Source organism: Dermochelys coriacea, chromosome 2 (genome assembly GCF_009764565.3).
Source record: "Dermochelys coriacea isolate rDerCor1 chromosome 2, rDerCor1.pri.v4, whole genome shotgun sequence".
Lineage (NCBI taxonomy): Eukaryota > Metazoa > Chordata > Testudines > Dermochelyidae > Dermochelys > Dermochelys coriacea.
In genome coordinates, this window is record NC_050069.1 from 250,255,585 (window position 1) to 250,274,111 (window position 18,527).

The 18,527-nt window shown below is 40.5% G+C and overlaps 1 protein-coding gene across 7 annotated transcripts in view; it reads left to right on the top strand.

Moving 5' to 3' along the window:
• The window catches only part of ESYT2 (extended synaptotagmin 2), a 151,545-nt gene that overhangs the window by 74,414 nt on the left and 58,604 nt on the right, over positions 1-18,527 (top strand). For 3 of the 7 annotated variants that reach the window (XM_038388302.2, XM_038388305.2, XM_038388307.2), the window contains exon 7: positions 14,788-14,850. The exons of the other annotated variants lie outside the window; for them this stretch is intronic. In XM_038388302.2, coding sequence (XP_038244230.1) covers positions 14,788-14,850 — 63 coding nt within the window. The remainder of the gene's footprint in view (positions 1-14,787; positions 14,851-18,527) is intronic. 7 annotated transcript variants of the gene reach the window in all.

An 18,527-nucleotide genomic window follows, 5' to 3' on the forward strand; every position in this document is an offset into this window, starting at 1 on the left:
CTATCAGGAGAGATAGTCCACTTTGCAGTTTGGTCCTGTCCTCCTGTCTGCTACCCCTTCAATTTGGTAGTGGTGGCAAATTTGAATTTGGGTGGAATTTACAAAATTGGCTATGTGAATGGGACTAAGGCCCACACTTTTAAAGGTATTTAGATATTGCTGAACTCAGTGTTGCAATGCCTAAGTCTCATTTTCAAAAGGGGTTTAGACACTTAAGAGGCTAAATCTCTTTTGACAGCCAGTGGGATTTAAGCTCGTAAGTGCCTAAAATCCTTTTGAAAAAGAGACTTAAGCGTTGGAACACTGAGTGCAGCAGTACCTAAATACCTTTGAAATCTGGACATAAGTGATTTAGGCACTTTTGAAAATTTTATCCATGGTCACATTTATACCAGAGATGTCTGACAAAGAAGACTATAAAACTCTCATGCAGGATGCAGAGGGATGGGATTAGTAGGTTGTTTGATATGTTCGAATTGGTCAACAAAAACTCTCTAGAAACATTTTTTTTTAAATTGTACTGGGCTACAACATTACTTACCGACACAGTATGTCACCTTTTGTTACAGAGGTGCTCCGTGGAATATCTGGAAGAGCTCCACAGTCTGAGAATCATTGCAATAAATGGTATTCTTTAGAATTACGTTAATTTATATCATTTAGAAAAGTAAAAGTAAAAGAGGTCTTTGTAATGTCATGCACTTTAGCAGTATAACTTACATCTTTTAATTCATGCATTTGATAGGTTAAAGTTGGGATGGCCTAAGTGAATACTTCCAAAGTACAGGCATTACCATAGGTTAACCCTGACCATCTAATGCTGTGTTAAGTACAACAGTCCCTAACTACATTGAGTTTAACATCGTGTTGGTGAATCCAGTGTAATTTCCGATTGTGTGGCCTTGCATGAGCTTTGCCGGAGCGGTTGAGGCATCATTATACCTTTGTAAAACGTGATTCTAGGGTGCTGGGGGAGTGCTCTGGAAAGCGTCCCATGCTACACCGCAATATAGGCAACACTCTCTGCTAATCTAACTGTTAAAGCATATAGGAATTAGGGTTGTAGCCCTGTGCATCCAGGGAAAACATCCTATTACATGTAAATCAAAAATGTCCTTTATTTGACAGATTGGGATTACAAATAAATTGGGAAAAGCTGTTCCTAAACAGAACAGAACAGATCCTCCTAAACAGAGGATCCTCTTTATAGGAGCCATAATCAATTCAATTGTGGCAAGAGCTTTTCTCCCAGAGGAGAGAGTGATAAAAATGTCTATATATCTTCTTCTCCAGTCCCCACAACACCAACTCTTTTTTCCCTCCATCTGCTGGATCTCTTGGCATCCAACCACATCTTCAGGAGAATAGATTTTCAATACAGTTTAGCGATAAATTGTAAACCAGGCTTAGTCAGCATGTGTCAAGGTTCCGTCCCCATTCTGAACTCTAGGGTACAGATGTGGGGACCTGCATGAAAGACCCCCTAAGCTTATTCTTACCAGCTTAGGTTAAAAACTTCCTCAAAGCACAAACTTTGCCTTGTCCTTGAACCCTATGCTGCCACCACCAAATGTGTTAAACAAAGAACAGGGAAAGAGCCCACTTGGAGATGTCTTCCCCCCCAAATATCCCCCCAAGCCCGACACCCCCTTTCCTGGGGAAGGCTTGATAAAAATCCTCACCAATTTGCATAGGTGAACACAGACCCAAACCCTTGGATATTAAGAACAATGAAAAATTAATCAGGATCTTAAAAGAAGAATTTTAATTAAAGAAAAAGTAAAAGAATCACCTCTGTAAAATCAGGATGGTAAATACCTTACAGAGTAATCAGATTCAAAACATAGAGAATCCCTCTAGGCAAAACCTTAAGTTACAAAAAGACACAAAAACAGGAATATACATTCCATTCAGCACAACCTATTTTACCAGCCATTTAACAAAAGGAAATCTAACACATTTCTAGCTAGATTACTTAACAGAAGTTCTGAAAAGCATTCCTGATCTGTTCCCGGCAAAAACATCACACAGACAGACAGACCCTTTGTTCCCCCCCCCCCCCAGCTCCAGCTTTAAAAGTATCTTGTCTCCTCATTGGTCATTTTGGTCAGGTGCCAGCGAGGTTATCTTAGCTTCTTAACCCTTTACAGGTGAAAGGGTTTTGCCTCTGGCCAGGAGGGATTTTATAGTTCTGTATACAGAAAGATGGTTACCCTTCCCTTTATATTTATGACAGCATGCATCGCAAAATAGTAATCCCACAGCAGGTGTTGGCATCATTAACGTGCACTCAAAAAGTAATGAAGAGTACATTTTTCAGTTCGCCTGTGCTGTCAGTAATACCTCTACACTGGGGAGCACATTTGAGGAATAATTTGTTAGCCTGATCTTATTGGTCACCAAAAGAAAAGAACCTACATATCGGGATATTACAGCTGAGAGCAATCTCTTAAGTCACTTCTGCCTCAGGTCAAACCGGGGTAACAGACAATATGATGGAACTATGTTATCTGAGCATGCAAGGGGAGGCTCATTCCCTACAATTATAAATGGATACAAATAATGTTTGTAAATAGTGTATAGAACTCGATGTTCATGCAATAGCAATCCATGTGGCCAGGGAATAAAACACCCCTGCAATTTATCTGAGTGGATTGAAATAACAGATGCATGCGTGGTTTGTGAAGGACAAAATAGTTACACATTTCATCAGATTATGGGGAATCCGATAATTTATCTTTTTACATCCAGTAGCAACAGGTAGTGTCAGAAATTTTGCACGAAAGCAGGCAGAGAAAGGGACTTTATATCGGATGACTTTTTAATACACTGGTCAGCGCTTACTGTATGCATTTCCCCCCTTTTCCCTCATTCAGAGAGTGATAAACAAGTTAAGACCAGACAAGGACAGGGTAGTTTTAACAGCACCAGCATAGCCCAGAAAACACTGGTATCTGGAATTAATTTGCCTGTCTAGAGGACTAATGGAACCTCTGCCACTGGTACCAGACTTGTTACGACAACCTGGGATCATCCATATCTTCAGTCTCTTCATTTAACAACATGGGGAATAGGATTCTGTGACAGCTAGAAAAAAAGTTGTTTTACATTCCAGGAAAAAGTCTATGTAGAAATGTAATGGTTGTAAATGCAAAAGGTTTTTATTGTGGATTTTGGTGTATGCTATCCATATACAGCATGAGTTGATTATATATTAGAATATTTGTTGTATCTTAAGAAAGCAGTTCTTTCACTGTCTTCAGTGAAGGTTCATCTCTCAGCCATATCAGCCTACCATGTACCTGTGGAGGACTAATCAGTTTTTACAAATGATGTCATTAAGAGGTTCTTAAAAGACCATAATAACTTGAACCCTTCAATAAGATGTCCTATGCCATCTTGGGGTCTTAATTTAATGCTATTACAATTGATGAAACTTCCTTAGCCCTTTTGAAACTTTGGGGAGTTGTTCTTTATTTCAGTGGTCTATAAAGACAGTATTTTTTAGAGCAGTCACTTCTGCATATGAGTGAATTACATACATTATGGCAGATCCACCATTCCCAGTTTTTAGTTCTTTGTATGCACCCTAGGTTATTACCAAGAATGGTTTCCAATTTTCACATAAACCAGTCTATAATTTTACCGGGTTTTCCCCCCAAACATAATACTCAGGATGGTGGAGCTAAATTACATACTCTGGATTTTAGAAGCACTTTAGCCTTTTATTTAGACCAGACAAAACAATTTAGACAGTCCCAAAATTATTTATGGCTTATGAAAGGAAGAACAAGGGAAAAGCTATTTCTGTGCAAATGTTTTCAGGATGGGCTATATTATGTATTATGGAAGCTTATAAATTGAAAAGGTTACCCCTTCCTCAAGAATTTAGAACAATTCTCATAGTTCAAAGGCAGTCTCTGTGGCTTCTTCTGGATACTTTTCTCTAACAGAGATATATGGAGCAGCAACATAGAATTCTGTTCACACCTTTACTAAACACTGTTCTTTCGATTTAGAATCTATATCTGATTCAAGATTTGCCAAAACAGTCCTGCCGTCCTTATTTAATTGGGACTCCATGGTCCCACTATCCTGAGTCAGAGTACTGTTATTAATCTATCCCATGAGTTGGAATACGTAGAGGACTGTTGAAGAAGAAATGAATGTTACTTACCTGTAACGGAGGTTCTTTGGGATGGACTCTGCATATTCACACTCCCCGCCTGCCTTTCCCCACTATCTCGGAGTCCTACTTGCCAAAGGGCTTGGGGTTGCGGGTGAAGGAACTGAGATGGCTGGAGCCCCACACCCCTTTTATACCCTCGCTACTACAGGAAATTGCCATATCTGTCACACTAAGACTGACCCCTGTGGGTCACCGCTAGATAGGTCCTTCAACTCCTCCCGGATATAACATTATACTTCTCTTAAAAATTACTTACTATCCTGCTCAGTATATATTCTAACCTTCTGTGTGCTTTTTTTCTTTGCTGTTGCACATTCTGATCGATTCAAGGTCTTATACTACATTCATAACTGTGGCACTTGATAGAGCAGAAGTATTCCTGGAGCTATCTGCAGTGACACCTATGTCTTTTTTATTCTCCTCCCCTTCCCCCCCCACATGGTTACAGTTAATTTAGAATCCAGCAGTGTGTGTGAGTAATTAAAATTACTTCCAATGTACAATATCTTTAATTTGTTACACTGAATTTCATAAAAAGAAAAGGAGTACATATGGCACCTTAGAGACTAACAGATTTATTTGAGCATAAGTTTTCATGAGCTACAGCTCACTTCATTGGATGCATTCAGTGGAAAATACAGTGGGGAGATTTATATACATAGAGAACATGAAACAATCGATGTTACCATACACACTGTAACGAGAGTGATCACTTAAGGTGAGCTATTACCAGCAGGAGAGCGGGGGGGAAAAACCTTTTGTAGTGATAATCAAGGTGGGCCATTTCCAGCAGTTGACAAGCATGTCTGAGGATCAGTGGGGGGGAATAAACATGGGGAAATAGTTTACTTTGTGTAATAACCCATCCACTCCCAGTCTCTATTCAAGCCTAAGTTAATTGTATCTAGTTTGCAAATTAATTCCAATTCAGCAGTCTCTCCTTGGAGTCTGTTTTTGAAGATTTTTTGTTGAATAATTGCAACTTTTAGGTCTGTAATCGAGTGACCAAAGAAATTGAAGTGTTCCCCAACTGGTTTTTGAATATTATAATTCTTGACGTCTGATTTGTGTCCATTTATTCTTTTACATAGAGACTGTCCAGTTTGGCCAATGTACATGGCATAGGGGCATTGCTGGCACATGATAGCATATATCACATTGGTGGATGTGCAGGTGAACGAGCCTCTGATGGTGTGGCTGATGTGATTGTGTCCCCTGAATAGATATGTGAATTTCATCTGTCAACACCCTACCCATTCACCTCGCTTTTCTACATTCATCATACTTTCGTCAAAATCATTTTCTTAAGAGAAAATTTGGGTTGATCATTTGCAAATTTTGCTGCTTCATCTGTGCACCTCTTTTTTTCAGATAATAGATAAATATGTTAAATACTATCATGCCAGGTATATGTGGAAGCTGGGAGCTTTTTCTTCTTAATTTCCATTTTCTGAAGGCTACCTCTTTGGCTGAAGAAAACTTGGGAACTTGGCCAACTTCCATGATGATTTTGCTAGGCTGACTTTAAAGGGCACACTATGTTAAGTAGTTGAAGTTCAAAGTACAGATTTTTAAAAGTATGTTTTTTCAACACCTAAATACTATAAGTATAAGAAATATCAAATATTTAAGGTGACAAATGAAGTAGAACCTGGGAGGAAAACTATGGATCTTCTCATTTACAGTGAATAATAGAAACAAAATGAACTATGAAGTTTTAACAGTTCGCACAGTCTACTTTGCCTTATCTTTTACTTTTACACAATAAGCCAAGGGGCACAGTGGTGGTCTTCTGTTTACTATTAGACTTCTGTACTCATTTAGAAATAATATTTAAAACATGTAGATTAATCTCTTAGCTGCTAATCACTTGGTAAAATTCACAGTTGGTGTTGACCCAAGGATATCTGAAGGTCTTGCATCAGAACAGAGACACATAATGTTATAGGTCTACAACTGAATATGGTGACTTTGGAGAAAAACTATACTATTAGGTTGGATTGAAAGTTTCATATGTAAAGGATTTGCTAGTTGAAGGCTAGCTAGCTGGAACAAGCTTGTCAGTCACAACTGGGGCCCAAACATCTCGATTGCTCGATTGCTTAACTAATAGAAAGATTTCTAAAAGTATGTTTTAATTTTGCTTCCATTGAAAGTCAAAGGGACTTAGGCTCCTGAATCATCTAAGCACTTTTAAATTTTTTTTTACCCATAATATGTATTGTCTCATGTCTCCCAAGACAAACCTACCATGGTGGGGAATTGTTACGACATCATAGTGTCCTAAATGTGTTGTAAGATGGTTTGGTATTCCTTTTGTAGGCAGACTAAATGGTATTAGAAACGTGTTACAGAATCACATTATAGCCCAGGAGTGAAATCCTTTCCCCATTGAAATAAATGGCAAAATGCCTATTGACTTTGGGGGCAGGATTTCACCCTAGACCTCTTCTGTAATATAACACTTTATGCTCATGTCTATGAGCACAAGGGCAAACAGAGTGATGTGTTCCAGGCGCTATTGTCTTGTAACATGATCCCCCAAACACTGTTGAATTGCCTCTGTTGCTAGATCCCATCAGTGTATATCCATTTTAAATTTATTTTATAACTAAACGTGTTCTATTGTGTGTACTAATTATCTATTGTAGCAAAAAGTTTGTAGGGTATGTGATTCAGATACTTTACCGTTTGTCCATTGCAACACATCCCCTAGAACAGTCCCTGGCTTCTTAAGTTTCCAGATAACTATTTTTCCTATACTTGTATTAAAATGTTAACCAAGGGGCAAGTCAGTGGTCATTCAAAAGTCTTGCTATATGAAGCTCTTTCACTATATTTTAGAGTATGTTAATATTTTATTTGCTATTCTTCATTACGGAATATAGGTAAAATTTCACATCTGATTTATTTTCAAGGAAAAATTGTTAAATCAGTTTTTCAGCAGGGTCGGGAGTTTGAAATAGGAATACATGTGATGTGGCAGTATGCACTAGCTAATTATTACAATGTCTGAAATAGTCTTGTGCAGGCCAGCAAATTGACTGAGTACCAATTTTTGTTTGCAAAGCGTATCACGTGTCTCAGTTGCAATGGGTTGTGGATAGGCTACATCCTTCTTCCAGCTGTTGGCAACTTTTCACTGAGTGACAAATTCTGAACAAGATCTTTTCAGTGTCATGTTAGCTTAGCTGCAGAGAAAGAGCTTGTATTCCTTATGTTCAGCTAAACAAAGAGGGGATTGTGTGTGTTTTATAAACCGATGACAGAGAAGGAAATTACATTGCTGAGCAATTTTGAAAATACCATATACTTTCTAATTTTAGACCCACCACGCTGGTTGGTTAAAAATGGTATCTCCTAAATTCAGTACTTTATTATTTTTTTGGCATAACTACTAAAAGAATGAGTCCTTTTGGTACTTACATTTTCCATTAAAGAGTGCCTGAGTTTGAGAAATTTATAGAGGAAAATACCAAAAGAAACCCACCACAGTAGCATTTCACTTAAAAAAGGAGTAAAAATAAAGAGGATAGTTAAATGGAAATTAAAAGGAACTGTCACAAGAATGAAAAGCATTCAAGATGCATGGAAGCTTTTTAAAAACACCATTATAGGGGCTCAAACTATATGAATATCCCAAATTAAAAACAAACCAGTAAGAGGACCAAAAATCATGCCACCATGGCTAAACAACAGAATAAAAGAGGTGGTTAGAGACAAAAAGACATCTTTTAAAAATTAGAAGTCACATCCTACAGAGGAAAATAGAATCTGGCAAGTTAAGTGTAAAAATATAATTAGGCAGCCCAAAAAAAGGATTTGAAAAGCAGCTAGCAAAAGACACTGAAACTAACAGCAATTTTTTTTAAAGTACAACAGAAGCAGGAAGCCTGCCAAACAATCAGTGGGGCCAGTGGATGATCAAGGTGCTAAAGGAGCATTCAAGAAAGACACAGCTGTTGTGGAGAAGCTAAATGAGTTCTTTGCATCGATCTTCACTGAGCCATTCTTTTTACGTGAAAAATCTGAGGAACTGTCCCAGACTGAGATATCAAAAGAGAAGGTTTTGGAACTAATTGATAAATTAAACAGTAATAAGTCACCAGGACCAGATGGTATTCACTCAAGAGTTCTGAAGGAACTCAAATATGAAACTGCAGAACTATTAACTGTGATATGTAACCTATTGCTTAAATCAGCCTCTGTACTAGGTGACGGTTGGATAGCTAAAGTAATGTTGATTGTTTTAAAAGGATCCAGAGGCGCTCCTGGCAAACATAGGCCAGTAAAACCTAACTTTAATATCTGGCAAATTGGTTGAAACTATAGTAAACAACAGAATTATCAGACACGTAGATGAACAGGTTATGTTGTGGATGAGTCAACATGGCCTTTGTAAAGGGAAATCCTGCTTCACCAATATATTAGAATTCTTTGAGGGGGTCAACAAACATGTGGACAAGTGTGATCCACTGGATATAATGTACATGGACTTTCAGAAACCCTTTGACAAGGTCCCGCACCAAAGACACTTAAGCAAAGTAGGCAGCCATGGGATAAGAAGGAGGATCCTCTCATGGATCAGTAACTGGTAGGAATAAATGGTCAGTTTTCACAGTGGAGAGTGGTAAACAGTGAGGTCCCCCAAGGATCTGTAGTGGGACCAATGCTGTTCAATATATTCATAAATTACCTGGAAAATGGTAGACAATGAGGTGGAAAAGTTTGCAGACAATACAAAATTACTCAAAATAATTAAATCCAAAGCTGGCTGCAATGAGCTAGAAAGGGATCTCACATAACTGGGTGACTGGGCAACAAAATGGCAAATGAAATTCTGTGTTTATAAATGCAAAATAATGCACGTTGGAAAAGATAATACTGACTATACATACAAAATGATGAGGTTTAAATTAGCTGCTACCATGTAAGAAAGAGATTGTGGAATCATCATGGATAGTTCTCTGAAAACATTTGCTTAAAATGCAGCAGCAGTCAAAAAAACTAACAGAATGTTAGCATCCATTAGGAAAGGGATCGATAATAAGACAGAAAAGATCGTACTGCCCCTATATAAATCCATGCTATGCCCACACCTCAAAAAGATGCATTAGAATTGGGAAAAGTGCAGAGAAGGGCATCAAAAATTATTAGGAGTATGGAGCAGCTTCCATATGAGGAGAAATTAAGAAGACTAGGATTGTTCATCTTAGAAAAGAGATGACTAAAGGGAGATATGATAGAGGTCTATAAAATTATGAATGGGTACTCCTGAGGGAATTCTGTGCTAAAAAGTTAAAAATTCTGTTCACAATATTTTAAAATTCTGCAAAATTTGTCAAATATATGTGGAGGCTCCAGCATGGCAGTGAGGAGCACAGGCCACTGGCTGCACAGAGGTGGAAGATCACCCTGCAGCTCCCCCCTCCCACCCTATCCTGGGACACGGACTCAGTGTTGAGGCTGCACCCTACCCTGACACAGTGCAAGGGCCGGGCCTGCCCCAGAAACACCTGGGGCCTTGCCCCTCCATGCCAGGCGCACCAGGTGTGGGCAGGCAGGCTCAGCCTGGCAGGACCCAAGTGTGGAGGGGCTTAGTATGGGGGGATCCAAGTGTGAGTGAGAAGGTACAGTGTGGGGCAATCTGGGTGCAGGCAGCTCAGCGGGGGGTTCAGGTGTGGGGTTGGGGGATCTGGATGCACAGTGGCTCATTTTGAGGAGTTCATAGAATATCAGGGTTGGAAGGGACCTCAGGAGGTCATCTAGTCCAACCCCCTGCTCAAAGCAGGACCAATCCCCAGCTAAATCATCCCAGCTTAAGAGGGTGGCTTTGAACCTGGGGTTAGAGGCCAAGGAGTTGGCAGAACCCTTTGACTCCCTGTTTCATGTTTTAAATGCAGCAGCCCCCTCCAGGGTGGCATTATCCATCCACGAGGGAGTGGTAAAGGTGATCAAGGCTTTGTGGCAAACTCCCCATTCCCTGCCCACCCTTTCCAAGCGGCCAGGGAGAAAGTATTACATCTCAAGAAGTTGAAGTTCCACATGGTCTCCTTGGCCTCCATAATTCCTTCCCTGGATCAGGGAGACTTCGACTTGAAAGTCACTTATTTTTATGTATCAGTCTTTCACAGACACAGAAGGTTCCTACATTTGGTAGTTGGGACTGCCCACTACCAATTCACAGTGCTCCCTTTTGGCGTAGCAACGGCGCCAAGGGTATTTACGAAGTGCCTGTCAGGGCTGCTCCGGGGTCCAGGTCCAGTGTAGCATTGAAATGTTGCGAGCCACTTGTCAATCTCTAGGCCTGCTGATAAACCAACAAAAATCAACATTGGTTTCGGCTCAAGGAATACAGTTTATTGCAACGTTCCTCGACTCTACCTGAGCCAGAGCCTTCCTTCCAGAGGCCAGGTTCAGAGCAATGTCAGATCTGGTTGCCAAAATCACATCCTACCCACTCTCCGCTGCCAGGATATGCATCAAATGATTGGGGCACATAGCTGCACACATGTACGTGGTTCAGCACGTGAAACTCGGACTGTGCCCATTCCAGGTGTGGCTGGTGTCAGTCTACTCCCTGGCTAGGCATCACCTGGACAAGCTCCTCATGATCCTGCCACGGGTACTTACTTCCCTGCAATGGTGGTCTGACCCAGCGCTGGTGGGTCACATAAACATCGGGGAGCTCAGAGCCATCCACCTACCTTGCATGGTGTTCCTTCCACACTTATCTGATCAGATAGTGCAGGTGTTGACAGACAACACGGCCTCCATGTTCTATATCAACAAGCAGAGGGGAGCTCATTTGTTGGCTCTGTGCCAGGTAGCCCTTTGCCCGTGGGTCGTCTTCATCTGACATGCGATCCACCTAGAAACCTTGTACCACCCCAGTGTCCAGAACAAGCTAGCAAATCATCTCAGCAGGTCCTTATTCTCTCACCAGAAGTGGGGAGCTTGTTGAGTGGACCTGTTTACCACCAGGCAGAACAGAAAGTGTTATCAGTTCTGCTCCCTGCAAGGCCTCCGCTGAGGCTCACTCTCCGATGCCTTTCTCTTGCCTTGGTCAGGAGACCTGATGTATGCCTTTCTGTCAATCCCACTCATCCGCAAAGTCCTCCTAAAGATCAAGAGGGACAAGGCACGGGTCATTATGATTGCCTCAGCATGGTCTCGCCAGCATTGGTCCGGTATGCACTGGACCTGGCTGTAGCACCCTGGTGGGCACTTCCCAGCCACCCGCACCTGCTCTCGCAGGATCACCATCAGCTGCTGCATTCAAACCTCACCTCACAGCTTGGATGCTGCATGGCTGAATCCAGAGGAACAAGCCTGCTCTAGTCAGGTACAACAGATTCTCTTGGAGAGCAGGAAGCAGAGCAACTTACTGGCAAGAGTGGAAGCATTTCTCATGCTGAGCAGCAGAGTGGAGTATCTCCCAGACCCAGTCATCTCTGCAGTCCAGTTTGGATTACCTGCTTCACTTAAAACACCAGGGTCTCACCTTCTCTTTGATCAAGATTCGCCTGGTGGCTATGTCAGCCTTCCACCCTTGCATCCAGGGTACATTGGTATTCTTCCTCCCGGTGTTCTGTCCAAAGCCTCACACAACCAATGGGAGAGGCGGCTGCACACTCGATATATCGCGCCCTTCTACAGATCAACCCAGCTCTTTATCGCAATAGCTGACAGGATGAAGGTCCTTCCGGTGTCCTCTGAGAGGATTTTGAATTGGATCTCCAGCTGCATCCGTACTTGTTATGAGTCGGCACAGGCTGTGCCTCCACTGATAGTGAAGGCTCACTCGATTAGGGCTCAGGCGTCTTTGGCTGCCTTCTTGGCACATGTTCCTATCCAGGACATCTGCAGGGCCGCAATGTGGTCTTCAATGCACATGTTCACAATGCATTATGCCATCACCCAGCAAGCCAGAGATGGCACTTGATTTGGCAGAGCTGTGTTGCAATCATCATGTCCATGAACTCCTACCCGCCTCCAATGATACTGCTAGGGATACCTACAATGGAATGGACATGAGCAAGCACTCAAAGAAGAAACAACAGTTATCTTTTGTAACTGTTGTTCTTTGAGATGCGTTGCTCGTGTCTGTTCCAGGTCCCACCTTCTTCTCCTCTGTCAGAGTTCTGGCAAGGAGGAACTGAGGGAGGGGGGAGCCAGTGGCGCCCCTTATACTGGCCCATATGTGCACCACTCCAGAGGGCGCTAGATACCATTGAGGGAAAAACTTCTGGCACTGGTGCATGTGGCGAGCACACATACCTACAATGGAATGGACATGAGCAACACATCTCAAAGAACAACAGTTACTAAAGGTAACTGTCTTTTTCCTTTATCTCCCCAAAGTCTCTTTTTAAGGCCTCAAAAAGGGATGGTGAAATAATAATTTTGTCCACCAATTAAACCTCTTTTTGGGGACACCAATTCTGGTTCATTGGTTTCTGATCCTCTACTCCTCTTTTTTACCAGTCATAATCTTAACATAGTCCTTGAGTAGTATTAGTAGATCCTTTGTTTAAATTAATGTAGTCTATCTCTTTCTCGCATCTTTTCTTAAAGTTTTTTATAGCAGATCTTTGTGACAATTCATGAACCTTTACCCACTTTTCACCCATTAGGCTAACAATTAAAGTAGCTTGCTAGGGCCCAATTACAAATGTGTTAATAAAAATGAGGATTTCAGAGGTACTCTGACCTTGGTGTCTGATTATGATAGAGGTCATGACAATATCACACTACTTACAAATTGAGCCTTACCACAGAGTTTATTTTTGGAATGTCATTTATTTCAAGCTGTTTGTGCAATCTGATGTCATTGGCTATAATTCTATTATATTCAGGGCATATCTTTCCTAACAGTGTATATGACCTCCAGAACTGTGTTTATCTCAAGTTTGAATGAAACTTAAAGGGGCAAGCTCATGTATGATTTGTTAGTCTCTAAGGTGCCACAAGTACTCCTTTTCTTTTTACATAATACTGTGTCATTTTGATCCTACAGACTAACTTTTATACACAGAAACTAGAGTGTAACTGACTAATCACGTGGCAGTAGCTTTTTAGAACAGATTCATTATAAAAATAAAAAACACTCCACTCACCAAATGTAATTAATTGCCAACTGATGAATAAAACCCTCAATTACAGTTTCTAGTGAGATACATTTCTCCAACAATCTAGGAGCTAAAAGAGAAATTTTATAAGATACAAACATAAGGGTTATTTATCAATATTTCTTTTTGCGCAGGAGAGCACAAAATATACCAAATCTTGTACGAGTGCATTTTTTGCTTACCTATGTTTTTTTCATCATATATTACTTTTGTCCCTGGCTAGAGTGTAATGCTAAAAAGGAAATCAGAGGGAAAATTAACACTGATATTATTTCATAAATTATAATTTTACATGTCCTCTTAAGATATGAAATAAACCAGCACTTGCTTCTCACTGTAGCCTGCAATCTTTGTATTTATGAAACTCCTGTTGGCTTCCGTGGGGCTTGCAATGAAGGCCACAGGTTTGGACTTGTAACAAAAAGGCAGTAGTTCTGAGAGACACTTGCAGAAAAATGAATGAGTTGTAAACAATCTGTGGAAAGAGTTTGTTCAGTTCTTGAGCAGGACAGTAAAGGGATGTTGGTTCTTTTTCATTGCAGTATCATTATTATATCGAGTGAGATACTCAGTAAACTTCCTGGCAGGATGTCTGGTGTTAAAAAGACAACAGTTGTCTTCAAAGATGGTAGGAATAAAGGGACTACTTTATAGTTAGTAGTTGAATCTAGAAAAGTAATTGAGACCAAAGAATACACATTCTGCTTGTCCTAAACTGTAAATAACAAAATTCCTGGACTGAGGCTACAATCATTTCAAAGAGCCATAGCACTTTTCTCTGCTCCTGTAAGCGCAATAGCAAATAAATAAAAAATAGCTTTACTAAATACTACTTTGCATGATTAACAATTCTTATAGAGCTTAGGAAATTAGATTCATCCTGTGGGTGATGGAAACTTGACATTGGCTGAACTGAATGACAAGAATGGAGTAGCAATGAACAGTGTAAGTTATATTTAGGAAGCTCTAAACATTGTTGGTTACTAAAACAAAACACAAACAAAAATCCAAGTTTTTTCCTATATAATCTCAAGTTTGTTCATTTTTGCTACAAACTTATTTTTTAAAACTTATTTACCAGGGTGGAGCAATTTTAAAATCAAAGTGATTTTAAATTATTGATTTTAAAAATTATTTAAATTGCTTGGTTTTCTTAAAATAAAATTAATGTACATCATGTTGAGTTTTTGGAAATACAATTTTTCAAATTAGTTATTTATTGCAACTTTACGTGTAAAATCTGAAATTCTATTAACTAAGAAACTAATTAAAGAAACAGATACAAAATACCCACTTCAACCATTTATGATTATAAAATGAATGATTATAAAATATAAATGATCTCCCCTCTGTATGTTCCACCAAATGCATCCAATGAAGTGAGCTGTAGCTCACGAAAGCTTATGCTCAATAAATTTGTTAGTCTCTAAGGTGCCACAAGTACTCCTTTTCTTTTTGCGAATACAGACTAACACGGCTGCTACTCTGAAACCTGTGATTATAAAATGGGAAGTAAAGAACTACCAACAGGTAAATAACATTTGTCTGTAAAACTTTAAAAATCAATTTAAAATTATTTACCTGTTTTTAAAATTGATTTTTTTAATTCTGATTTTTATTCATTCTGGTATTTTCATATTTAGTCATATGGAAACATGAGAGGTAACAGATTCTTTAGGTTGCTTTAATTTTTACTGCACACAGTTAAATGTCAACATCATGAAAACATGTTTATCAACCTTTTCAGTAGGAATATCTCTTCCACGACCAACAGAGCTATGTATCTCGTCTCAAAATCATAGGTGGGTTTTCCCATAAACTTTGTTCAATTACAAGTACTGTATTGGAAAAGCCCTTTTACCTCTTCCTTATACCGTAGAACCTCAGAGTTACGAACACCTCGGGAAATGTTCATAACTCTGAACAATGTTATTGTGGTTCTTTCAAAAGTTTAAAACTGAACATTGACTTAATACAGCTTTGAAACTTTACTATGCATAAACAATGCTACTTTTAACCATCTTAATTTAAATGAAACAAGCACAGAAAGTTTCCTTATCTTGTCGAAAAAAATTTAAATTTAAAATTTCCCTTTATTATTTTAGTAGTCTATGTTTAACACAGTACTGTACTGTATGTATGTATTTATGTATTTATTTTGGTCTCTGTTGCTGCCTAATTGCATACTTCAAGTTCCAAATGAGGTGTGTGGTTGACCGGTCAGTTCATAACTCTGGTGTTCGTAACTCTGAGGTTCTACTGTAGATTTTAATCCCTATCAGTTCTTGCAGTTTAGTGTACAGTATTTACAACATATACCAAAAAATGTTTCACAATAGACCCAATTCTGAAAACTCTTCTGTTGGAACTATGCATGTAGTAGGAGTAAGCACTATCCCCACCAGGAAGTGTTTGCAGGGTTAGACCTTAAACTGGTAAAGTCTTATGTTTGTAATGTTTGTTGAGAGACTACAGAACACATACATTATTTGTTTTTGGAAAGAGAAAAATCTGGTTTCCCTTTACCATGTGTTCAAGAATTTTACTTGTTTTTGTTTTTAATGCTCAGAGTATTTTGACCAGAGGGCATGGTGTTTTGGTTTAAGCAATTTAAGGGGGTAGTATTCTCTCTCTTGTAATAATCAAATAACTCTCACTCCATGTTCTGATTGCTGCTCTGGAACTTTGGCTGTGCAGCATTATACTATGAACAGCTTCATTTCATATTTGGCATTTTCTGTGTGTATGTTAACTTATATACATTTGTCATGTGTTGACATGATACCTTTCAACCAATCGTCTTAATAAACCTCTTCATGTAACAAGCCTCATATGAACTTTTTCCCCTTGGGATATTTCAGGTCACTTTAAAGATTTAGCAAGGGGTTCATAACAAGCTTGGAAAAACTCATTGCCTGGTGTTAATGTGAAGAAGTAACTCTACACTGCCTGATGAAATTAATGTAATGTGCATCTTTCAGTTTGACAAGTATTCCTGTAGTACTCGCTGTTAGCACTATGTAAGTCATCAAGACAAGTAATTTTCTGAGATGTCCCTTGACCTGGGCACCACAGAAAAGACTATTAACTTTTTTTTTTTACAGCTGCTTTCCAAAATGAATTGGAACTCTATTGCAAGGTCTGGTTCCACCATATGTCAGTTGGTTTTCAGCACTACCCTTGGTGACATTTCAACTGGTGAATATAACAACTGCCTGGAAGTGATTACCACTCATTGCAGTGAGACAGCAGATTATTGCTATATTTTACACTATTCATCAGCAATACAGAAAGTACTGATACCTGTGAATGGGAAGATGTCAGTATTCAGAGTACTTGTGGCACCTTAGTCTCTAAGGTGCCACAAGTACTCCTTTTCTTTTTGCAGTGTGACAGGGTCGGGCCAGATGGCTACAGGAGAGTAATAGAAGGCAGATATATTAGCCCCAGGCTAAGTAGGTCCCTTTTCCCTTGGTAAGGGTAACAGGGAAGGTTCCAGAACAATCAGGAACCTTCTGGAGACTATTAAGACAGGCTGATTAGAACACCTGCAGCCAATCAAGAAGCTGCTAGAATCAATTAAGGCAGGCTAATTAGGGTACCTGGGTTTTAAAAAGGAGCTCACTTCAGTTTGTGGTGTGCGTACGAGGAGCTGGGAGCAAGAGGTACTAGGAGCTGAGAGTGAGAACGCGGACTATTGGAGGACTGAGGTGTACAAGCATTATCAGACACCCGGAGGAAGGTCCTATGGTAAGGATAAAGAAGGTGTTGAGAGGAATCATAGAATCATAGAATATCAGGGTTGGAAGGGACCCCAGAAGGTCATCTAGTCCAACCCCCTGCTCAAAGCAGGACCAAGTCCCAGTTAAATCATCCCAGCCAGGGCTTTGTCAAGCCTGACCTTAAAAACCTCTAAGGAAGGAGATTCTACCACCTCCCTAGGTAACGCATTCCAGTGTTTCACCACCCTCTTAGTGAAAAAGTTTTTCCTAATATCCAATCTAAACCTCCCCCATTGCAACTTGAGACCATTACTCCTCGTTCTGTCATCTGCTACCATTGAGAACAGTCTAGAGCCATCCTCTTTGAAACCCCCTTTCAGGTAGTTGAAAGCAGCTATCAAATCCCCCCTCATTCTTCTCTTCTGCAGACTAAACAATCCCAGCTCCCTCAGCCTCTCCTCATAAGTCATGTGCTCTAGACCCCTAATCATTTTCGTTGCCCTTCGTTGTACTCTTTCCAATTTATCCACATCCTTCCTGTAGTGTGGGGCCCAAAACTGGACACAGTACTCCAGATGAGGCCTCACCAGTGTCGAATAGAGGGGAACGATCACGTCCCTCGATCTGCTCGCTATGCCCCTACTTATACATCCCAAAATGCCATTGGCCTTCTTGGCAACAAGGGCACACTGCTGACTCATATCCAGCTTCTCGTCCACTGTCACCCCTAGGTCCTTTTCCGCAGAACTGCTGCCGAGCCATTCGGTCCCTAGTCTGTAGCGGTGCATTGGATTCTTCCATCCTAAGTGCAGGACCCTGCACTTATCCTTATTGAACCTCATTAGATTTCTTTTGGCCCAATCCTCCAATTTGTCTAGGTCCTTCTGTATCCTATCCCTCCCCTCCAGCGTATCTACCACTCCTCCCAGTTTAGTATCATCCGCAAATTTGCTGAGAGTGCAATCCACACCATCCTCCAGATCATTTATGAAGATATTGAACAAAACGGGCCCCAGGACCGACCCCTGGGGCACTCCACTTGACACCGGCTGCCAACTAGACATGGAGCCATTGATCACTACCCGTTGAGCCCGACAATCTAGCCAGCTTTCTACCCAGGAGGCCATGGGGAAGTATCCCAGGGAGTTGTAGCTGTCACACAGCTGTTCCAGGAGGCACTCTAGACAGCTGCATTCCACAGGGCCCTGGGCTGGAACCCAGAGTAGAGGGCGAGCCCGGGTTCCCCCCAAATCCTCCCAACTCCTGGTCAGACACAGGAGGAGTCGACCTGGACTGTGAATTCAGAAAAACGGCCAAGCTGAGGGCTGCCATGAAGTTCCAAGGTGAGCAAATCCGCCAATAAGCGCAAGACCCACCAAGGTAGCGCAGGAACTTTGTCACAGCAGATACAGACTAACACGGCTGCTACTCTGAAGCGTGTATTTATGTGTACACATCTAGCATGTACTAACACATATATTTCCA